This window comes from Pongo abelii, chromosome 8 (genome assembly GCF_028885655.2).
Source record: "Pongo abelii isolate AG06213 chromosome 8, NHGRI_mPonAbe1-v2.0_pri, whole genome shotgun sequence".
NCBI lineage: Eukaryota > Metazoa > Chordata > Mammalia > Primates > Hominidae > Pongo > Pongo abelii.
Window position 1 is genome coordinate 26,707,294 of NC_071993.2, and position 24,999 is coordinate 26,732,292.

Genomic DNA, 24,999 nt, shown 5'->3' on the forward strand with positions numbered 1-24,999 from the left:
CTCTATCACCAAGGCTACAGTGCAATGGCGCAATCATGGGTCACTGCAGCCTCGAGCTCCTGGGCTCAAGCGATCCTCCTGCCTCCGCATCCCGAGTAGCTGGGACTATAGGCAAACATCATCATATTTCTCATTTTTAATAATGGGACAGTCATCCCTCAGGAGAGCTGAGTGGGACAGAGAACTGCCTGTGCTGGCAGCTTTTGGAGCAATTTTTTTTCTGGATAAGATGGTTTACACTAAAGCAGTCCCTTGAAGTTTTCTTCAATTCTATGAGTCAAGGGAAGAAATGAAAGCCTTTCTTTATGTTTTAATTCAAGCATTCACACGTTGCTTTTAGAGTGTTAAGGAGTGATGTTTTAGAACACACACTGTGGCTCTCACAAATTCACTCAAAGTGTTTCACCAGTCGTTGACTGATTGTCCACCTCACGTAGAACGTTTGCCACCATCTGGGACTATTTAAAGTAAAAAATGTCGATATGAAAAAAGTATGTCTCTGGGTACACTGTTATATGCCTGTAGGCCGAGCTACTTGGGAGGGTGAGGCAGGAGGATTGCTTGAGCCTTGAGCCTGTGAATAGCCACTGCACTCCAGCCTGGACAACACAGTGAGACCCTATCTCTTAAACAAAATGAAAGAAAAAAAGAAAAAAGTGTGGCAGCTGACCATTGTCACTGTGTTATGGGTTTTTTCATCTTGTTTTTAATGGAAGATAACTTGAAGACAATGAAAGAGAAACATAATAGAAATGTTACAGTGTGACATCATGTAAGAATTACTAATAAGAATCCTAGGCACCTGATGAAAGTCATGAAGCATTAACTCAATAATAGCTTGTTTCTCACTTGGAAACTCTGATGTCTTGGGTCTGAAAGAATACCTTTTCTTATTTCATCAGAGAGGTTTTTTGAAGACCATGAAAATGTTGTTGAAGTCTTATCAGACTGGACAAGAGACACAGAAAATAAAATACTATTTTTGGAGAAAGAGGAGAAATATGCTGTATTTAAAAACCCCCAGGTAAGATGACCTGCATATTGTTAAACCCTATGAAGTATGAAGGAATTTTTTTTTTTTTTTTTTTTTTGAGACGGAGTCTCACTCTGTCACCCAGGCTGGAGTGCAGTGGTGTGATCTTGGCTCACTACAACCTCCGCCTCCCGGGTTCGAGCAGTTCTTCTGCCTCAGCCTCCCCAGTAGCTGGGACTACAGGCATGCGCCACCAGGCCCAGCTAACTGTTTTGCATTTTTTGATAGAGACAGGGTTTCACCATGTTGGCCAGGATGGTCTTGATCTCCCGACCTCATTATCTGCCCACCTCAGGCTCCCAAAGTGCTAGGATTACAGGCGTGAGCCACTGTGCCCAGCCAAGGATTTTTTTTAATGTCACCTGTATACTAACCACACCATTCATTGTCTCACAAAATATCACAAATATATTATTTTCAAATAAACACAAACTCAACTCTTAAGCTATGTGTACACTAACAGCCCTTTGAAGGATTCAGAAAGAAAAGAATCCATTTTGCTGTTTTTCATTCCAAATCCAAAACCTATCTTTCTGTGGTTGTCTGATCCTCTTCTATCCCTGTTTCTGTGTGGCTGTATTAATCCAATATATCTTCATGCACTCACTGTTGGTTCTTCCTGCTTCTTGCTTGAGAGATGCTCTTTCCTTTGTTGTTTGTATTTGGTGCTTGTATTTGCCGGGAAAACTAAAAGGACCACCTAGAACATGTGCAATTTATTGTGATTTTGTTGCAAACAATTTGTGCAAGTAAAAAGCATAAATTTATATTTGTTCTTTTTTTCATATTTGTTCATATTGGTTCTTCATATTTAAAAATGCTTCCTTCAGGTCATGTGTACAAGGATGTCCAGGTTTTTTCCCAACTGTGGCCTCAAGCAACTATAATTGTGTGACGGTCATTAATTTCTTTTTGAAAATCAAAGAATGTTAAAGGCGAAGAAGTTCCTCTCCATTTTCCAGACACCTTTCCCTTTTACAGGTTAAAAAAAAAAGTGTCATATCACTAGAGGGAGAATTAGGGCAGCTTCGTTGCGGGAAAATTTCTCCTATAAATGCTATTTTCTGGGGTCTTCCCTAGGTTGTATGGTGGCTGACTGACAACAAAACAACTAAATAGTATTAAAAGTACAAAGTTTTTCACTCATAACTACCTTCAATGCCATGCTTTTTTCTTTCTTTTTTTTTTTTTTTTTGTTAGACAAAGTCATGCTCTGTTGCCAGGCTGGAGTGCAGTGGTGCAATCTCGGCTCACTGAAACCTCTGCCTCCTGGGTTCAAGCGATTCCCCTGCCTCAGCCTCCTGAGTAGCTGGGACTACAGGCGCATGACATGACCCCCGGCTAATTTTTTTTTTTTTTTTTTTTTGTATTTTAGTAGAGATGGGGTTTCACCATGTTGGCCAGGATGGTCTCGATCTCCTGACCTCATGATCCACCCGCCTTGGCCTCCCAAAGTGCTAGGATTACAGGCGTGAGCCACTGCACCCAGCCCAATGGCATGCTTTAACAACTACATTAGTGAGGGTACCATCTAAGTTGCTGTAGCAAAGAGACTCTTAAATCAGTGGTTCAAACAAGCTACAAGCTTATTTCTCTCTCACACACTGGTCCAGCCACAGGTAGATAGACCTAGTAGAATGGCTCTGCCATTTTCAATATGTGGTTTCCATCTTTGGTTCCATGTTAGCTTTTCCGCCTTGCCATTTTCCAGTCCATATGAAGTGAGGGAAGAGCTGAGGAAGTGCACATTCAGATTTATGCTTCCATCCCATTGGCCAGAAATTGACACTGAGCTACAAGAAAAGCTGAGAAATGTAGTGTCTATCTGAACAACGATATGCACAGCTAAAACTAGGGAGTTACATTCAGGGCCACCACTTTGCATAACTCCTCCATGAGGCACCTTTCCCCTTGAATCTATAAAAATAATGCCCAGGAGTCATGAAACATGGCTATACTATTGTATAACTAAGAGAAGGAATAGCTATCATATAACTAAGATTAGCCATGGTGGGAGAGCCGGAGATTACCTCCATACCCCTTTAGCCTGGATCAGAGATTACCTCCATACCCCTTTAGCCTGGATCAGAGATTACCTCCATATCCCTTTAGGCTGGATCCAGAAACCAAGTTGACACCAGAGGATTAACAAGAGAAAAGCATACACATTTTTATCAGTTTTACATCTACATGGGGATCTTCACAAGAGTCAAGTCTAAAGAAGTGGCCGAGGTGAGATGCTTCTATACTTTTTAAACAAAGAACAATAAATTTGAGAAGAAATGACAGAACAAAGGGAATCTGGCTAGGGGCAGTAAAGTTTCTAGGGGAGTATAAACCGGAAAGTCTCTGTGACAGGTCTCAATCAGTTTAGAAGTTTCTTTTGCCAAGGCTTAAGGACGTGCCCAGAAGAAAACAAACAAACAAACAGAATCACAGAAACAGTCAGTGGTCTGTGCCCTTCTCCAAAGATGAATTTGAGGGCTTCAATATTTAAAGGGGATGCCAGGCACGGTGGCTCCCGCCTGTAATCCCAGCACTTTGGGAGGCTGAGGCAGGCGGATCGCTTGAGGTCAGGAGTTCGAGACTACCCTGACCAACATAGTGAAACCCCATCTCTACTAAAAATACAAAACTTAGCTGGGCATGGTGGTGGGCTCCTGTAATCCCAGCTACTTGGGAGGCTGAGGCAGGAAGAATTGCTTGGACCCAGGAGGTGGAGGATACAATAAGCCGAGATAGCACCACTGCACTTCAACCTGGGTGACAGAGCAAGACTCCATCTCAAAAAAAACAAAAAAAAAAACAAAAAACAAAACTGTAAAGGGGAAAAGTCAAGGAGGCGAAAGATGGAGGGCATGGTAACGCACACGTTGCAAGAGAAAAGGAGCAGGTAGGGGAAGAGCGAATGGCTGTATTGCTCTCGCACTCAGTAAATTGGAACTTTACAGAAGATAAGATGAACATCATCACTGGCCATCAGAGAAATGCAAATCAAAACCACAATGAGATACCATCTCACACCACTTAGAATGGCGATCATTAAAAAGTCAGGAAACAACAGGAGCTGGAGAGGATGTGAAGAAATAGGAACACTTTTACACTGTTGGAGGGACTGTAAACTAGTTCAACCATTGTGGAAGACAGTGTGGCGATTCCTCAGGGATCTAGAACTAGAAATACCATTTGACCCAGCCATCCCATTACTGAGTATATACCCAAAGGATTATAAATCATGCTGCTATAAAGACACATGCACACGTATGTTTATTGCGGCACTATTCACAATAGCAAAGACTTGGAACCAACCCAAATGCCCAACAATGATAGACTGGATTAAGAAAATGTGGCACATATACACCATGGAATACTATGCAGCCATAAAAAAGGATGAGTTCATGTCCTTTATAGAGACATGGATGAAGTTGGAAACCATCATTCTCAGCAAACTATCGCAAGGACAAAAAACCAAACACCACATGTTCTCACTCATAGGTGGGAATTGAACAATGAGAACACATGGACACAGGAAGGGGAACATCACACACCGGGGACTGTTGTGGGGTGGGGGGAGGGGGGAGGGATAGCATTAGGAGATATACCTAATGCTAAATGACGAGATATGGGAGCCATTAACTTCACATAGCCCCTATAGCCAACCTCAGACGATGGCTTCCTCTATAAATGGATCTCAAACTTGTGCTTGCATAACCCTAGAAGAAGTTTGAAAAACTGTGTGCCACCTCACACATTTGTTTGTTAACATCTAAATTTTTCATCACAATACTTAAATTCACTGACAAGCTTAAATTCATTTCTCAGTTTGTAAAATGGTTGATGCTGCCTTACTTCCTACCTCACAAAATCAAATCCAGCATGAAAACCACTTGTTACATTGTGAAGTTATGCATAAAAGTAAAGTGGTTTGATCTCAGCTGAAATTCAGCTGTCATCTACAGTAAAGTTCTATGTAATAGATTATCTGTAATAAATGAATATAGAGAAACCAAACTCTGCAAATTTGTGAACAGAAAGATGCTTAATTAGGAAGGAATTCCAAAAGGATAACTTGTCTACATTTGGGGAGGCAATAGCAGATCACCCCATTTTTAAATGAGAGAAAACAGAGTAACTCCTAAGGAATTCTCCTGATGGTTGCTGTTATGCACAGCGACATGGCACATGTATACATATGTAACAAACCTGCATGTTGTGCACATGTACCCTAAAACTTTAAGTATAATAATAATAAAATTTAAAAAAAAAGATGAACATAGAGTTGCTCCCTGTGGAGATATTTAACCTTTTATTTGTAGCTGTCTGTTTAGGAACAAAAGGGAAGGCAGCGTCTTGCATGACTCAGCTTTCAGCTTACTTTATTCCTTTTGGCAGCGTGAACTGGGGTCCTGCGTTTTTATTTTCCTTTCACTAGAGGGCATCACCAGAAGATATATGGGGGGAGATAAGGGTTACTTTATCTATAGTGGAAGATATGGGTTCCTTTGTTGAGTATATTTATTCAGCTCCTTTGCAGCCCAGTTCCCAATCTCTGGTGATAAGGGCTATTTTCTCGCCCAGAAACGCTGAGGGTTCCCCTCCCAGAGGAATCCTGATGGCTTGCTGCCTGCAGGAAGAGAAGGTCGGCTCACCCTTTCTGGAACCACAGTTTCTCCAATGTTTTCAACTAGAAGTAATCAGTGCACCAGTCTAGCATTTTTGGGGATGGCATGTCTTTCAGTCCTTCAGTGGGCATCTGCAGTTTGCCATGGTAACTAATGAATTAGTGCACATATCATAATGGTACACTCTGAATTTTAACAAAGTGAACCAACCCATGTAATCACCACCCACATGAAGATAACAGAGCATTCGAGTTGCAGCGGCCTTCCTCCTGGCCCTTCCCAGTCCTTACTCCCCATTACAAAGGTCGTCATGATTCTAGCCTCTATCTCCTTAGCATTTCCTCTTTTTGAACTTTATATATGAAATGGAATTATAGCACAGTACTTTTTTCTTTTTGAGACAGGGTCTTGCTCTGTTGCCCAGCCAGATCTTGCAGTGGTGCGATCATGGCTCACTGCAACCTCCACCTTGCAGGCTGAAGTGAGCCTCCCACCTCAGCCACCAGAGTAGCCGGAAACACAGGCACAGGCCATCACACCCAGCCAAGTTTTGTTTTTGTTTTTGTTAGAGACAGGCTCTCACCATGTTGCCCAGGTTGGTTTTGTTTAGCTTTGCTTTGGCTCAACTCTCATTCATGCTATTGTCCATAGGACTAGCTTATTCTTTTTCACTGTTAATATTCCATTGTGTGACTATACCAAAACCTATTTATCCATTGTCTTGTTGATGGATATTTGACTTGTTTCTAGCGTGGGGCTTTAACAAGTAATGCTGTTGGGAGCATTCTTGTACAGTATATGTCTTTTGTTGGACATGTGTAGACATTTCTCTTGCATATATACCTATAGGTGCAATTTCTGGACCACAGGTTGTGCATATGCTTAGTTTTATTGTTTTATTTTATTTCATTTTTGAGATTGAGTGTCGCTCTGTCACCCAAGCTGGAGTACAGTGGTGCAATCTCGGCTCACTGCTACTTCTGCCTCCGGGGTTCAAAGGATTCTCCTGTCTCAGCCTCCTGCACAGCTGGGATCACAGGCAACCACCACCATGCCTGGCTAATTTTTGTATTTTTAGTAGAGACAGGGTTTCACCATGTTGGCCAGACTGGTCTTGAGCTCCACCTCAGGTGATCTGCCTGCCTCAGCCTCCCAAAGTGCTGGGATTACAGGCATGAGCCACCGCACCCAGACTATGTTTTTTTCTTTTTTTAAAGAGTCCTTCTGTCACCCAGGCTGGAGTGCAGTGGCACAATCTCAGCTCACTGCAACCTCCGCCTCCCTGGCTCAAGTGATTCTCGTGCCTCAGCCTCCTGAGTAGCTGGGACTACAGGCACTCACCACCACACCTGGCTAGTTTTAGTATTTTTAGTAGAGACGGGGTTTCACTATGTTGGCCAGGCTGGTAATATGTTTAGTTATAGTAGATACTGCCAAGCAGCTTCCACACAGATTCTATGACTCAGCCTCCCACTAACATTGTATGAGAATTCCTGTTGTTCCAGATCCTTGATAGCGTTTGGTGTTGCCATTAGTTTTTAAATTTTATCCATTCTAGAGGTTTGTAGTGGCATCTTCTGTGGTTTTAAGTTGAATTTTCCTGATGCCAGTGATTGTAGCATCTTGTTAAATGTTTATTATCCATTTGAATACCCACTTTCGTGAAGTGCCTGCTCAAATCCTTTGCCATGATTCCCAGTCTCTCACCCTAGACTAAGCATCAACAAATGCCCTGAGGGGAAGTGTGGCTTTCTGGAGACCTGAACACCACTTTATGGTTCATTTCTGTCTTAGATCTTGACCTCTTGAGTCTTAATTGCTTCAATAGTTCTCTAATGCCTTCACACAGATTTTTTATTAAATCCAGCATTTCTAGCTGTTTTGTCTACTGCAAGCTACTTGTATTGGGCCATTCTCACACTGCTATAAAGAAATACCTGAGACTAGGTAATTTATAAAGAAAAGAGGTTTATTTGGGAGGCTGAGGCGGGTGGATCACCTAAGATCAGGAGTTGGAGACCAGCCCGGCCAACGTAATGAAACCCTGTCTCTACTAAAAATACAAAAATTAGCCAGACATGGTGGGGGTGGGGTGGGGTGGGGGGCATCTGTAATCCCAGCTACTAGGGAGTCTGAGGCAGGATAATCACTTGAACCCAGGAGACAGAGGTTGCAGTGAGCCAAGATTGTGCCACTGCACTCCAGCCTGGGCAACAAGAGCAAAACTCCGTCTCAAAAAGAAAAAAAGAAAAGAGGTTTAATGGGCTCACAGTTCTGCAAGCTGTACAGGAAGCACGGTGGCATCTGCTTCTGGGGAGGCCTCAGGAAACTTTCAATCATGGCAGAGGGTGAAGGGGAAGGAGAGTGAGCACCTCACATGGCTGGGGCAGGAGGAAGAGACAGAGGGGGCATGCAACATGCTTTCAAACAACCAGATCTCCTGAGAACTCTATCATGAGACAGCGCTAAGGACACGGTGCTAAACTGTTAGAAATTGCCTCCCACCAGGCCCCACTTCCAACACTGGGGATTACAATTCGAGATGAAATTTGGGCCAGGCCGTGAATCCAAACCATTACTACTCTACCATAGCAGGAAGCAGAAATTCTTCTCATGAATTATTTTGTATAAGAATATGTTCTTAAAAGCCAACTTTTATACATTATCCTAATCTACAATCAAATTTAAAGACCAAAATTGAAGTGGAGGCATTTTTGAAGTGGCCAATTTTAAGTAAATGTATTTCCATTTTCTCGGTGTTTGTTTGAATCTATCTTCTGGCCAGTGCTCTGCATACATAGTGACTTCTGCCTGCTGACCTTAGAGTGAGAGAAGCAGGCTGTGACCATTCTCATCGATGTCATGGCTCCTAAAAGGGAGGCTTTGTAATTTTGAAATACCTAAAGTCTTCTTGTCTAAGCCCTGTGCTAATACCCTTGATAATTTGTTTAAGGCTGGGCACAGTGGCTCATGCCTGTAATTCCAGATGCTTAATTAGGAAGGAATTCCAAAAGGACTTTGAGAGGACAAGGCAAGGGAATTGCTTGAGCACAAGATGTCAAGACCAGCCTGGGCAACATGGTTGCTATAAAAGTGAGCTCAGCTTGCTCTTGCCGCCTTTTTCATGCCTGCTTACTTGCTTTTTGCTTTTCCACCATGTTATGACACAGTATGAAAGCCCTCCTCAGAAGCTTCCACCATGTCCTTGGACTGTCCAACCTCCAGAACCATGAACCAAATAAACTTATTTTCCTTATAAATTACCCACTGTCTGGTATTCTGCTATAGCAACAGAAAACAGACTAAGACAGATTAATACTTATTTGCAGCTTAATTAAGAAAGAGCTTATCTGGCCCAGAATATCAGTTTTTCTGGAAAATTATCAAACTGTAAAAAACTCTTTAAAATTTCATTCTTAAAGTCCCAATACTGAAGTCTTCAATACTTAACAGAGGTCTTTTACAAATTATTTGTCTTGGGGGATAGTGCCTGGGAGAGGCAAGAAAGTGAATGCAGAGGGAGGCTTTGAGCTCCATTTTCAGAAACAATAATAAGTAAGAATTCAGAGACATTAGTGATATGCTTGTGCAGGCATAATTACTAGGCATCCATTTCCACTGGTGACTGGAAAAGTGGCTTCACGCACCTGGGTTTCAAATGTCACCTGCTGTGTGATCTTGGTGTGCTCTTTGACAATACTTAAATTCACTTCTCAGTTTGTAAAATGGTTGATGCTGCTGTACTTCCTACCTCACAAAATCAAATCCGGCATGAAAACCACTTGCCACATTGTGAAGTTATGCATAAAGGTAAAGTGGTTTGATCTCAACTGAAATTCAGCAATCATCTACAGTAAAGTTCTATATAATAGACTATCTATAATAAATGAATATAGAGAAACTAAACTCTGCAAATTTGTGAACAGAATGATGCTTAATTAGGAAGGAATTCCAAAAGGATAACTTGTCTACATTTGGGGAGGCAATAGCAGATCACCCCATTTTAAATGAGAGAAAACAGAGTAACTCTTAATGAATTCTCCTGATGGTTGCTGTTATGCACTGTTCCATTTGAAAGTAACTTATCTGCTTTTTGGAACAGTCTGTGTTTTAGCTTCACTCCCAAGAGGCAGGAGCCAAGTATGAGTCTAACTATTGAGATTTGGTGAGGGTGCAAGACCATCATTGGTTCTCCAGAGCCACTGCTGAAATCTGAGTGCACAGACACTGTTAACTCCTGCCATCAACTGTCAGTGGTGATCCTTGGGTATAAGAACAGATATTGCTCTAATTAGAATTTTTTCAGATTACTGAAAGGACCCAGAGGCATCTCATTGGAATGAAAGATAGGAAGTACAGTCAGGCCTCCCAGGGACTGGTGCAGGGGTTGGAGCGTTGCTGGGATCATGATGGCAAGCATCTTGGCCCCAGCCCTCCCTTGGGTCTCCATCTCTCTCTGTCACTCTCCGTCCCTGTGCACAGCTGTGTCTTTCTTCTTCCCTTTGGTGGACTCCCTTCCGCAGCTTACTCATCTGTTCCCACGTAGCCCCTATAGCCAACCTCAGATGATGGCTGCCTCTGTAAATGGATCTCAAACTTTGTGCTTGCATAACCCTAGAAGAAGTTTGAAAAACCGTGTGCCACCTCACACATTTGTTTGTTGACATCTAGATTTTTCCATCACAAGTTTATTTATTAAGTGTTATTATTATTATTTTTTGAGATGGAGTCTTGCTGTCGCCCAGGCTAGAGTGCAGTGGCGTGATCACGACTCACTGCAGCCTCTGCCTCCCAGGTTCAAGCGATTCTCCTGCCTCAGCCTCCTGAGTAGCTGGGATTACAGGCATGTGCCACCATGCCCAGCTAATTTTTGTATTTTTAGTAGAAATGGGGTTTCACCATGTCGGCCAGACTGGTCTTGAACTCCTGACCTCATGTAATCTGCCCACCTCGGCCTCCCAAAGTGCTGATACTACAGGCATGAGCCACTGCACCTGGCCTACAAGTTTAAATAGATACGAAGAATGCCATGTCCAAAATATTTTGAATGTTGACAGTTTAAAAAAACTATTCAATGGAATCTAAATACAGTTCCATGACAATTTGATTCCCACCATCATCTTTTTAAGAAGCACATGAATAAGTTTTTATTTTTTTATAGACTTTCTTTTTAGAACAGTTAGATTCACAGTCAAATTGGACAGAAATAGAAAGAGTGCCTATATATCCCCTGCCTTCGCACACACACAGCTTCCCCCACTATCAACACCCCCCACCAGCATGGCACATTTGTCACAGTTGATGAATCTATATTGACACGTTATTATCACCCAAAGTCCATAATTGACATTAATCTTCATTTTTGGTGATGTACAGTAAGCTTTTTTCAACATTTGGGACATTTTATATTGTTCCTTTTTTTTTCCCTTTGAACTGTTCCCATTTCATTTTCTCCACAAAGATTTATCCTATTGTAATATATTGATATCCTTAAAAGTCTTTTATTATTCTCTGTCCCATACTCCTCTTCAGCTAATTATGTTTATAAATTGATGGGTGAGCTTTTCTTTTCTGTCACCGTAGGACACTTAAGGGTTAAAAAATCACAGTTGACCAAAACAACATAGAAACCCTTTTTTATTATAAATGTTGATATTAATTAAACATAAAAAGCAAAAATGGGAGGCCAGGCACAGTGGCTCACACCTGTAATCCCAGTACTTTGAATCACCTGAGGTCAGGAGTTCAAGACTAGCCTGGCCAACATGGTGAAACCCTGTCTCTACTAATAATACAAAAAAAAATTAGCTGGGCATGGTGGCACACACCTGTAATCCCAGCTACTCAGGAGGCTGAGGCAGGAGAATCGCTTGAACCCGGGAGGTGGAGGTTGCAGTGAGCCAACATCGCGCCATTGCACTCCAGCCTGGGTGACGAGAATGAAACTCCATCTCCCAAAAAAAACAAGAAAAAAAAAATGGGGAGGGGACATCTCTTAATGTTAGAAATAGATGATAGATGGAGTCATTTTCCCCCTGGTTAATTCCAGGATCAAAGGATGAATTTCCGTATCAATTACATTCCAGTTTTTCATTTTTACAGATGTTAAGTACTTTCTATATTGAGAAACCTTGTTCACATAAATAAGTAGATGGGAACAGAAGAATGCCATTCAATTCTTTGAACTCCTTCCAAGGTACTAGCCAAAAGCCACAGGAGGATCAATGATGGTTCTTTTCATCCATTAGCTGACCAGATAATTACGTACCTTCTATTATGTTGAAAGCAAAGAATTAGAATCCGCATGACTTCCAAAAGGATTTGTGATGAGTCTTCTTTCTCCACACTGGTGTTTCAAGTTGTCCTTTTGTTTAGGGCCTTTGAGCCTTACCCTGGGGCAGTAAGATTCTGTGTGGGTGCAGGTGCGATTTTCCTTTCTAACATATGAAAAGGCAATTGTGAAAGGGGCCATCCATTCTCAGGCAGGTCCACTTTAGAAAATGGTACACTTCAAGACTGAGGATGTGACAATTTGCACAGCATGCTCTTGGAGGGGCTTCATGTAATTATAGGACATGGAGGGACGGGGGAGCACAGTTGAAAGACCCTTGGCCAAGGCCAGCCACAGTGGCTCACATCTGTAATCTCAGCATTTTGGGAGGCCAAGGTGGGAGGATCACTTGAGGCTAGGAGTTCAAGACCAGCCTGGAAACACAGGAGACCTCATCTCTATTAAAAAAAATAAAATATAAATAAATTTCTTAAAAAAGGAAGACCCTGGCCTTGAATGGTGGCTCCCTGTGAGTGGCTCAGGCCCCCGCATGGTTAACTGTCCTCTGCTTTACAAAGCCATTGTGCCTATTATGAAATAATAATTTATGTCATCATTTCTCATCTTCAACAGTCAGTAGTCCCGAGGTGGATGCCAGCGCTCAGAACACAGTGCCCCCAAACTATGGCACCGTGGCATGCTGAGTACTTTAAACCGACGGAGATTAGAAGGACCTTCTAAGAAGCCAGACAATCTGTGACCTTCTCCCACCCTCCTTTCTCCTTCCCCCATTTATCCCCTGAAGCAGGTTATAGAAACTCAACTTCTTCTCTCCAAAGCAAGCCACGAAACCTAGAAAGATCACTCTCTGACCTCCTCCCTTTGCCCCGGAAGGTCCTCCTGTGGCAAGCGTCCTGCCCCATACCCGGGGGGTAAAGAGTGTCACACAGAGACACAGAAATAAATCAAAATAAACAGGCCTCGCTGAGCTCCCCCAGTTTATTGCCATTAGATCATGTTTCTCCGTAATTACCCACTTCTTTCATCAGATTGATGATGAAAAAAAAAACAACAACAAATTATGACAAAATATTTAAAGAGGGTTATTCTGAGCCAATATGAGTGATTGAGCTGAGATTACACAGTCTCAGGAGGTCCTGAAAAAGTATGCCCCTGGCAGTTGGCTTGCAGTTTGGTTTTATACATTTCAGGGAGACAGGAATTGCAGATAAAATCATAAATCAATATGTGGAAGGTATGCATTGGTTCCCAAAAAGGCAGGGCATCTCAAAGCAGAGACTTACATGTCATAGGTGGATTTTAGGGATTCTTGAGTTAGCAATTGGTTGAAAGAACTGAGCTTTGTCTAAAAACTTGAAGTCAACAGAAAGGAATGCCTAAGTGAAGATAAGGAGGTCTGCTGTCTCTTATGTGATACTATAACAGAATCAGGTTGGAAAGTAAGCCACACTCTACAGGGTTAATTAAAAACCTGTTTCACGAGATTTTGTGGTTTATAGGGTATGACTCCCCTGGCTCTCAGAAAGGAATTTGGGCAAGATTGCATATAATCTATGCATTTCTTTCTTTCTTTCTTTTTTTTTTTTTTTTTTTTTAAAAAAAAGGAATCCTGGCAAGAGAAAAAAAAGTCAGGCACAGTGGCTCACACCTATAATCCCAGCACTTTGGGAGGTAGGAGGATCACTTGAGCCCAGGAGTTAGAGACCAGACTGGGCAACATGTGAGACCTCATCTCTATAAAAAAATTAAAAATTAGCTGGGCGGGGTGACACATCCTTGTAGTCCCAGCCACTCAAGATGCTAAGGTGGGAGGATCACTTGAGCCTGGAAGGTCGAGGCCGCAGTGGGCCGTGATCATGCCACTGCACTCCAGCCTCGGTGACAGAGTGAGACCTGTCTCAAAAAAAAAAAAAAGAAAAAAGAAAAAAAGAAAACTCAGAGTTCAGTCTTCTACTTAGCATAAAAATACATAGTTTGCTTCTTTGGGTCTTGATTTCTGAAGGCTCCAATGTCATGTAAAACTTTGGTTAGATGAATTTGTGTTGCTTTTCTCTTGTTACTCTCTGTCTTGTTCTAGGGGTGTCAGCCATGACCTCTGCAATGGGTGAGGAAAAGGTAAGACTTTTTCTCCCCTACAGAGACTCTCTTGTGCAGGGGATGTGGTCTCTTTTGGGAAAGTGGGCCGGGGCAGTAGAACAGTATTATCCTCATTAAGGCGGCTTTAGTTTAGAAGCCTACTGTACAAAAATCAGTGACGTTGCCTGTGTAGGGGAGAAAGAGCTGTTTTTTAACCCATTGCTAGGTTTATGGCTGAGGTCACTATTGCAAAAGGCAGATTAACAACAACAAAAAAAGAACAGAAATTTATTTAAGGTAAGTAACACAGGAGCTTTCAGAAATGAAGATCTGAAGAAACAGGAAGAAGTGGGTATTTTTGTGGACAGTCGTGCAGAAGTGTGATTGCAGGACAAAAGTGCATGATCTAATGGAAATAAACTGGGGGGAACTTGGCAAGACCTGTTCCAATTCTTCTCTGGGTCCCTGTGTCTTTAGAGATAGGGACATTCCTTTCCTCTGGGTATAGGGTGGGCACCTGTCTCACAAGGATTCTATGACTTACGTTACAGAAAGGTCACAGGATTCTTTTAAGACCTGCTTCAGAGGAGGACAGGAAAAGGTGAGAGGGACCTTCCTGCTTCTGCTGTTTTCTCAAATGACGAGGTGCCATAGTTTGGGATAGCGTGTCCTAAACCCTGTCACCTGAAACCAAAATAGAGGTCTGAGAATTGAGGACTGAGTATGAACATGGAAAATCATTCTGTATTAACATAAGCCATTCTTATTGCTAGAAGCCTTAAGAATCTCTTTTTCAGAAAAGGAATTGGTAAAGTCAGTTCATGTAAGGCACAAGCTTACATAAGGTAGTCAGTTCACATAAGGCACAACCTTACATGAGGTAAAGTCAGTTCATGTAAGGTTGTGCCTCAAGTAAGTTCCTCAAATAAGTTCCTTACTGTGCTACATTTTATTTATTCTAATAACTTTCTTTTGCTAACTTAAAAATAATATCTGGCCGGGTGTGGTGGCTCACGCCTGTAATCCCAGCACTTTGGGAGGCCGAGGCAGGCAGATCACGAAGTCAGGAGATCAAAACCATCCTGGTCAACATGGTGAAACCCTGTTTCTACTAAAAATACAAAAACTAGTCATGCATGGCGGCATGTGCCTGTAGTCCCAGCTACTCGGGAGGCTGAGGCAGAAGAATTGCTTGAATTCCGGGAGGCGGAAGTTGCGGTGAGCCAAGATCACACCATTGCACTCCAGCCTGGGCAACAAAGTGAGACTCTGTCTCAAAATAATAATAATAATAATAATAATAATAATATCAATTTATCATAAAAGGAAAAGTTGGAAAATTCAGAAAAATATAAGGAAGGAAATCTAAATCATCCATAATCTCACTCTTTAACAATAATCACTATTGATATTTTAGGCAACTTTTATTCCACAGATTATTCTGTTTCTTAACTGAAATTTGATGATGATTATACTCTACTGGTGGCTGCATGAGTGAGGAGCAGAGACAGAAACACAACTTCTTTGTGCAGGTGTAGAAGTGTCTCAGCCACAGCCTGGCAGCTATTGTGGGAGAAAAGTGTTAATACCTTCTGGCATCACTCTTCCTTTCCCTTCCAGCCTCCCTCAGCCCACCAAGGGCAGTCTCTGACCATCCAGGACCAGGTGTGGTTAGAAGGAAAGTTATATAGTAATCACCTTTATGGTCCCCAGCATGGGCTAATGTGTTAAAGGAAGGTCTACCCATGACTTCGGTGCCCTGGATCCTCTCACCAGCCAGTGTGGGCGTGTGTGATTAGTCAGTGTATTGATGCATGAAAGGCAACCTTAGAGGCCAGGCATGGTGGCTCACACCTGTAATCCCAACACTTTGGGAGGCAGAGCAGGAGGATCACTTGAAACCTGGAATTCAAGACCAGCCTGGACAACATAGTGAGATCCCAGTTTCTGCAAAAATCAAACAATTAGCTGGGTGTGATGGCATGCACTTGTGGTCCCAGCTACTCAAGTGGCTGAGGTGGGAGGATCATTTGAACCCAGGAGTTCAAGGCTGCAGTGAGCTATGATCCACTGCACTCCAGCTTGGGCAACAGAGCAATACCTTGTCTCAAAAAAAAAAAAATACTATCTCAGAATCCCACTGGTTTGCAGAAACAAACATTTCCTCTCTCCTGGGTCGGCAGGTCACCTGTCCTTAGCTCCAGAGTATGACTTAGACTTAGATTTAGGTAGTTCCATGTGTGTTTTTTTTTTTTTTTTTTTTTTTTTTGAGGTGGAGTTTTGCTCCTGTAGCCCAGGCTGGAGTGCAATGGCACGATCTTGGCTCACTGCAACCTCTGCCTCCTGGGTTCAAGCGATTCTTCTGCCTCAGCCTCCCAAGTAGCTGAGATTACAGGCATGTGCCACCAGGCTCGGCTAATTTTGTATTTTTAGTAGAGACGGGATTTCACCATCTTGGACAGGCTGGTCTTGAACTTCTGACCTCAGGTGATCCACCAGCCTTGGCCTCTCAAAATGCTGGGATTACAGGCATGAGCCACTGCACCTGGCCCCACGTCTCTCTTATTGTCCCTGGATAGCACAGAACTGTGACATATTCTTCCCACAGTCAATGGCAAGAGTACAGGCAAATGACAGAAACACACTCTGCACCTCAAACTCTCTGCTTAGAATCCATACATCGTCCCATCTGCCACATTCTATTGGTCAAAGCAAGTCACATGGCCAAACCCAACATAAGTGAAGCATAAGCTTCACCCATTCTGGGGGAAGTTACTGCCCAGTCACCTGACAGAGAGCAGAGAATTAGGAGCGATGGTCTGATCTTCACTCAGTGAACTGCATTAACCCCATAGGTCTAGCCTGACTGGCTGCTCACTAGTGCTCCAAAGACACCTCTGTGCCTTTGTGCATGCTTGTTCTCCTCCCTGGAAATCTATTCTCATTCTTTATTCCCCTAGCTGAACATTGAACAGCTTTCAAGGCCTTGTTCAAACTTTGACCCCCTTTGTAAAGTTTTTCTTGACCATCTCAGTCCATAGTAATTTCTTCCTTCCTGAAAATCTCTAGACTCTGGCTTATTCTGAATTTTTGTAGTCTCTTATATCTTCCCCATCGATAGATATAGAGTCATCTGTCCCTCTCGCTATGCTCTATCTGTATTTATCTTCTCCATGTGATAGCAACCTTCTTAAGAACAGGGATTTGAGGCCGGGCACGGTGGCTCATGCCTGTAATCCCAGCACTTTGGGAGGCTGGGGCAGGTGAATCACTTGAACTCAGGAGTTTCAAACCAGCCTGGGCAACATAGCAAGACCCCATCTCTACAAAAAATTTAAAAATTAGCTGACCGTGGTGGCATATGCCTGTAGCCCCAGCTACTTGCAAGGCTGAAGTGGGAGAATTGCTTGAACCTGGGAGGCGGAGGTTGCAGTGAGCCATGATCACGCCACTGCACTCCAGCGTAGGTGACAGAGTGAGATATGTCCCTCCCCAAAGAAAGTACAGGGATGCTTTACATGTATAAAGGGTACTCACAAATATTTCTTCATGAACTGATAACTGTTTGCTTGATTTACTCTTTATTCCAAGAAGATGTTTAAAAAGCATTTGTTGTTTCTTTCCTATCCAGCTGTCCCCAAATGTTGCACTCCCAGAAGCTGTGAGAAAAGAGAGCAAGCTATGACCAAGAGTCTCATTTCCCATTTTAAAGTTCCTTTATTACTCGACTCAGGTTTACCCAGTTTCCATTTGCAGGATGTAATGACTAAATGTTGAGTTCTGCTCACTACTTCTACAGAATAGCCCACATTGAGTGGGTGCCCACACCACAGGTGGAAGTTCTGATCCGAAAGCAATCAGTCTCATTATTCTAAGAATTATTCTTATTCTAAGGACTGCCCTCCTCCGGCACAGATTTACTTTGTGTTTTTTGCTATTTCATTAAAAGAAAAAACAAAAACAGTGTAGCATGGTCACTTAGAAGGATATTCTGAAGCTGAAAAAGTCAGAAGTATGTCAGAGAAAGTTCTCAGAGAAAGGTACAGCTATACATCCTGCCTCTTTAGGGCACCCTGGTCCTGGTGAAATGTGGCCCTTCACAGTTTAGACAGGTTCTTCCTTGCAGAGAGTGACAGATGCTCTGTCTTTCCCAGATGAGGATGATGACAAACACTTGCTCTGGAGTCTTTTTTTTTCTTTTATTTCTTTTATTTTTTTTTTTCTGAGACAGAGTCTTGCTTTATCACCCAAGCTGGAGTGCAGTGGGACAATCTCAGCTCACTGCAACCTCCGCCTCCCAGTCTCAAGTGATTCTCCTGCCTCAGCCTCCCTAGTAGCTGGGATTACAGGCGCCCACCACCAAACCCAACTAATCTTTATATTTTTAGTAGAGACAGGGTTTCGCCATGTTAGCCAGGCTGGTCTCGAACTCCTGACCTCAGGTGATCCACCCACCTTGACCACCCAAAGTGCTGGGATTACAGGCGTGAGCCACCGCGCCTGGGTTTGGAGTCTTCATTATGCTCTCTGTTCATGCTTCCAATTCATCATACGTGATTCAAATATCTGGCCTTCCTAAGCCAACGTTTGCTTTCTAGCAGCACCCTGAAATCACTCTCGTATGAATGGGCAAACTCATATTGGGTCACATAACATAGGACTTATCATCTTAACCATTTTTAGGTGTACCCTTCTGTGGCATTAAGTACATTCACGTTGTTGTGCTAGATTCTCCCCTACGGTAGTTGAAGCTTTTTTTTTCTTTTTCTTTTCTTTTCTTTTTTTTTTTTTTTTTTTGAGATGAGGCCCCCACTGTGTGACCCAGGCTGGACTCAAACACCTGGGCTCAAGTGATCTTCCTGCCTCAGCCTCTGGAGTAGCTGGGACTACAGGTGCATGCCATTATGCCTAGCTCTGTACTTAGAGTATTTTAATGCTGAGAAAAATTATTTAATAACTTCGCCACGTGTGGTGGCTCACGCATATAATCCCAGCACATTGGGAGGCCGAGGCGGGCAGATCACAAGGTCAGGAGATCGAGACCATCTTGGCCAACATGGTGAAACCCCGTCTCTACTAAAAATACAAAAATTAGCTGGGCGTGGTGGTGCTTGCCTGTAATTCCAGCTACTTGGGAGGCTGAGGCAGGAGAATTGCTTAAACCCGGGATTTGGAGGTTGCAGTGAGCCGAGATCGCGCCACTGCATTCCACCCTGGTGACAGAGCAAGACTCCGTCTCAAAAAAAAAAAAAATATTTAATAACTCAACGTTCTGTCACTAATCGGCCTTGGGAAAATCACTTAATCCTCTGTGTCCTCATCTGTAAAGTAACAATAGCAATGGTACCTATGTTATAGGGTTCTTGTGAGGATGAAATGAAATCGTATCTGTAAAGCCTTAGCATAGGTTTCCGGCAGGTAGAATATGTTACCTAATATGGCTAGTCGTGGTCTTCAAGCAAAACATTTAAGATCTAAATAGTTTTCTGAATTCTATATTATAATTGCACTAATTCACAATATAACATCCTTTCAAATAACAAATACACATTTAAAAGTCTTGGAAAAACATATTAAAATAAACTCTTTTCAATAAGAATTACCAAAAGAATTGTACTTGGCCAGGCGTGGTGGTTTATGCCTATAATCCCAGCCCTTTGGGAGGCTGAGGCGGGCAGTTTGAGACCAGCCTGGCCAACATAGCAAAACCCCATCTCTACTAAAAATACAAAAAGTTAGCTGGGCATGGTGGTGCACACCTGTAATCCCAGCTACTCGGGAGGAGGAGGAAGGAGAATCTCTTGAACCCAGGAGGCAGAGGTTTCAGTAAGCCAAGATTGCACCACAGCACTCCTGCCTGAGCGACAGAGCAAGACGCTGTCTCAAAAAAAAAAAAAAAATGTGCTTGACTTATTTCCTCGATTTAAGTTAGCAGCCAGGCGTGGTGGCTCACGCCTGTAATCCCAGCACTTTGGGAGGCCGAGGCAGGCGGATTATGAGGTCAGGAGATCAAGACCATCTTCTAACTCTATTTAAGTTAGCAGCCAGGCACGGTGGCTCACGCCTGTAATCCCAGCACTTTGGGAGTCTGAGGCAGGCGGATCACGAGGTCAGGAGATGGAGACCATCCTGGTTAACATGGTGAAACCCCATCTCTACTAAAAATACAAAAAATTAGCCTGGCACGATGGCAGGTGCCTGTAGTCCCAGGTACTCGGGAGGCTGAGGAAGGAGAATGGCGTGAACCCAGGAGTCGGAGGTTGCAGTGAGCCGAGATCACGCCACTGGACTCCAGCCTGGGTGACAGAGCAAGACTCCGTTTCAAAAAAAAAAAAAAAAAAAAAAAAAAGTTAGCAAATCACCTTTTTTATGCATTGTATTTCAAGGAGATATTTTAAACTTCTACATTTTATTTGTCTGCAGTTTTTTTCCTTTCTGTCCAGTACACTTGATTCTCAAACTTCAGCATGACCAGGCATGGTGCACATGCCTATAGTCTCAGCTATTTAGGAGGCTGAGCGGGGGAGATTGCTTGAGCCCAGGAGTCAAGGCTGCAGTGAGCTATGATCATGTGACTGCACTCCAGCTTGGGTAACAGAGCAAGACCTTGTCTCCAAAAAAAAGAAAAACTCAAACTTCAGTGTGCATAAAAATCATCTGGAAATCATATTGGAATGCAGATTTCCAGGCCTCATCCCAGAGATTCCAGTGTAGCCCAGGAACATGCATTGTATCAAGTTTCAAGGTGGTCTGGGGATTATACTTGGAGAAACACTCCTATGGCATAAACAAACACTTGTGCCTAGATTCAGTAGGGTCCTTAATTTAGTCACAGTGCTTCTGAGATACATTTTCTGCCTTTAATACATTTGTTATGTATTATTTTGTAAAACTCCGTGTTTTTACATAAAATCCTCAGCACTCTATGACAGTGGTCACTCATTATATTCACAGTGCATATGGATACCTCAGCTGCGCTTATTGTGTAAAAATTAGTCCTTGAGTGCTCATGATTTTTTGGAAACTCACACACTTTATTTTTAGCCATCCTGTTGATATTCAGTATTAACAAGGTATGATCCAGAAATTGATACAAACCATGCTTAGAGACCATGAGTCCACTTGTGAGTTCTTTTATTTCTTTATTTTTTTATTTTATTTTGTTTTTTGAGACAAAGTCTCACTCTGTTGCCCAGGCTGGAGTGCAGTGGAGTGATCATAGCTTACTGCAGCCTCGAACTCCTGGGCTCAAGCAGTCCTCTAGCTTCAGCCTCTCAAGTAGATGAGACTACAAGCATGCATGACGCCATGCCCAGCTAATTTTTTTATTATTATTTTTAGTAGAGACAGGATCCTACTATGTTGCCCAGGCTGGTCTCAGACTCCAGGGTTCAAACAGTCCTCCTGCCTCAGCCTCCCAAAGTGGCGGGATTATGGGCATGATCCACACCCAGCCTGTGAGTGCTTTTAGATCATAGTCCTCCCTTCTTTGTTTAGGCTGGTTTTCTTTCCAGAAATGCCCTTTCTGCTTCTTTCTGTCCTTAGAAGTTGCTAAATAGTAAACCTTGTGTTGTGATTGTCCCAGGCAGTTCTTTTAAAAAATAAAAGAGGTCGCTAACATTTACAAACATCTACATTTCTGGATTCTCTTGATAAGCCAGAATCCCACCAGCCTACAAGGCTTTGAGCTCCCATGTGGCATCTGCCTGCCGCAGCAGTTCCCCTCTTGAGCACAGGACATGAGCTTGACCTTCACTCCAGCCTCCAGCTCTTGCCAGTGCCTTGGGGACTTCCAGCTTCCAGCATTTAACATGCATGGTCCACGCATGGACTTCAACAATTAAATGATGTATTTTTTGCTACTGTTTTCTATCTTCTGTTTTCTCATTGATTGTGTACACTATGGGAGGGTGAAGAGGTTTCACTCCTGCCTTGGCGATGTGGTATCAGCATTTGGGAAGGCCCTGATGACTGATTGATATCGTATGCTCTGGTTCCCTGTTTATTTCACACACTTAACATCTTCTTTCCAGCAAGACTGTGAGTTCCTTGCAGAGTCTAGCATGGTAATGAACACTTACTGATCTGATCTTTTAACATTTTATTTAGAATTTCTACTTGGATAATAGAGGAAAAAAAGAAAGCAAGGAAACTAATGAGAAAATGAATGCTAAGAACAAGGAATCCTTACTTGAGGTAAGGTTAATTTTGCAGAGTGGAAGAAAACAGAAGGACGTTTGCTCTATTTTTAAGTCATTTGCTTCTGAGAACAATGGAAAAATCTAAAGACATACACTGAAATTTTAAGTTGGGGTGTTAAAATCAAATTACTACTAAATTATAGCTATTTAGATAATTCAACTGTTTTTCTTTTTTGAGTCATTTGTTACAACATGTGGCTTTAGATAAATGAAGTTGGATTAGTAATTCTTGACTTTTAAAAAGACTTGACGAATCCTCATAAAACTCATCTTCTAGCATTCCATGTTTCATTACTTAAGTGCTCCACGGAAGTCAGACATAAAGATTTCCAAATCTTCTTTAAAAGGGACCTCTAAGATGCTCTCTCAACATTTTAGATGTGGTAGGAAGCATGAGATTTGGAGTCAGGGTCCCGTTACAAGTGGCGGCTCTGCCCAACACTGTTCATGTGCTAATGGGACAGTCCCCCCCCTCCAGAACCTGTTTCCGAATTGTATTGAATCATCAGAGATCAGAGATTCAGGGAGATGGGGAAAGCACTGTGTTGATTACCATACAGATGTCTGTGATGACCATTATTGGGGCGTGTTCCAGAAGTTCATTTGGCAATTGATTTTTTGGAAACCTCGAATGAGTTTTCACACAGTATCTACGCTAAAAATCAAGGCTCTGAGCCTCGCATGGGGGCACACACCTGTAATCCCAGCTACTCAGGAAGCTGAGATGGGAGGATCACTTGAGTCCAGGAGCTGAAGGCCAGCCTGGGCAACAAAGCAAGATCCGGTCTCAAAAAAACAAACAAAAACAAACAAACAAACAAAAAAAAAAGCGAGGCTCTCTTCGCGGCGCGCAACGCAGTTGAAATGAGTGCCAGATCTCAAGCCACAAATGGTCATGCTAGAACTGCCCAGGTTGTATTTCCCTGAGACAATCCATGGACCTTTTCCTGAGTTAGTAAATTTTGGACCTCCCTTGAAAAATCAGAAGACCTGGTGATGCCCACTGCCCAGTTCCCACCTGGAGCCAATTGGCTCATGTTGAAGAGCGCCCTCTCGCGTTCACTAAGGGTCCGCCCAGGCCTTGCGCATGTCTATTCCCTGCCTGCTTTCACAGCCCAGTGCAAATAAAGCAGCTACCAGAACCAGCTGCCACTCCCAAGCTGCTCAGGTGTTGCAGGTTCTGGTTCCTGGGAGCATGAGCACAGTGGACATTTCCCAGGGAGGCCCAACAGGACAGTCCTTGTTCCAGGACTTCAGCAATGTTTTATAGCCGGATGTAAAAGAAAATACAAAGCATGCTATGCTATGAACAATCATCCTGCTGTCTAATTGGGGTCAAAACTCTGAATTTAAGAGATTATTAACAGGATGTCTAATACTAGCCAAATTTGGGGAGAAATTGGGGAGTGTAAACAGAAATGTTTTCCAGCTCTACTACATAAAAATGTACTTGGAGGATGCAAAATCCAGTTATTTTGCATTTATGGAACTAAATGAGAGGATGTTGAGAGTTATAAAAAGAAAGCAAAAGGTAAGTTTGACTATTTGAATTGTAAAATAGAATAATATATAATTTTATTCTATTGATTTTAAAAAAAAATTTATTAAGAATTCTATAATTCTATGCAAGTTTTGAGATTTAAAAATCTACAACTAGAAGATGTGCTTTGTTATTCTTTTCTGATACTGATGTATTTATAATTTATAACTGCCTTCTTCCTTCTTTGAAAACTATCCCAAGAATAAAATATTAACTTATTTATTTTTATTCTTTTTATTTTTAATTTTTGTGGGTACATAGTATGTATATATTTATGGGGTACATAATATATTTTGATATGGGCATGCAATGTGACATAGTCACATCAGGGAGAATTGGGTATCCATCCTCTCAAGCATTTATCCTTTGTATTACAAACAATCCAATTACAATCTTTTAGTTATTTTTAAATGTACGATTAAGTTATTATTGACTATAGTCACCCTGCTTTGCTTTCAAATAGTAGGTCTTATTCATTCTATTTTTTTGTACCCATTAACTATCCTCCCCAATTTTATGTGTAGAATTATGTATAATAATTGTTCTATTTACCAGCAATGAAATAGTAATTTTTTACTTATCAGGAAAGTAATAATTATTCTGTCTTCCATTTTATAATAACATTAATTGCTTTTATTAAATACTTACTTTTACATTATGCCAAGACTGTACTCACAACCTACCTTATGAAGTTGGGCTATTATTATTCCATTTTAACAAGTAAGTGGACTGAGGTTTAATGGCCCACGGTTGCAGAGCTAAGTGGTGAAGAGGCCTTGAGGTCTAACTCAGGAGCCAGGATTCTTGATCGATGTGTTATTCTTCCTCTCTTCTGGCAAATAGCATATAATAGAAACATATGCATTCGATCAGAGTTGTACACAAAATTGACTTTTAGTTTAAAAGCTAATTTGCAAGTTTGTTTAAATGTGAACACAAATGCGTGCTTTATCTTTCATGTGTGTCTTATGTCGTCGGAATCTCAATTTCAGGAAAGTTTCTGTGGAACATCTATCATTGTACCAGAACTGGAAGGAGCTCTTTATTTGAAAGAAGATGGAAAGAAATCCTGGAAAAGGCGCTATTTTCTTTTACGGGCTTCTGGAATTTATTATGTACCCAAAGGAAAGACTAAGGTCAGGAAAAAAAAAAAAAAAGCACTTAGCAATAAAGCATTTCATGAGAATGAAACTAAAGAAATCCTTAGTTGGCAAGTTAAATACATTCTCTGTTGC

The 24,999-nt window shown here is 42.1% G+C and overlaps 1 protein-coding gene across 2 annotated transcripts in view; it reads left to right on the forward strand.

The window, feature by feature from the left end:
- Positions 1-24,999, forward strand: part of APBB1IP (amyloid beta precursor protein binding family B member 1 interacting protein) — a 129,995-nt gene that overhangs the window by 74,078 nt on the left and 30,918 nt on the right. For both annotated transcript variants that reach the window (XM_024254067.3, XM_063727257.1), the window contains exons 7-9: positions 903-1,024; positions 22,133-22,219; positions 24,757-24,900. In XM_024254067.3, coding sequence (XP_024109835.2) covers positions 903-1,024; positions 22,133-22,219; positions 24,757-24,900 — 353 coding nt within the window. The remainder of the gene's footprint in view (positions 1-902; positions 1,025-22,132; positions 22,220-24,756; positions 24,901-24,999) is intronic.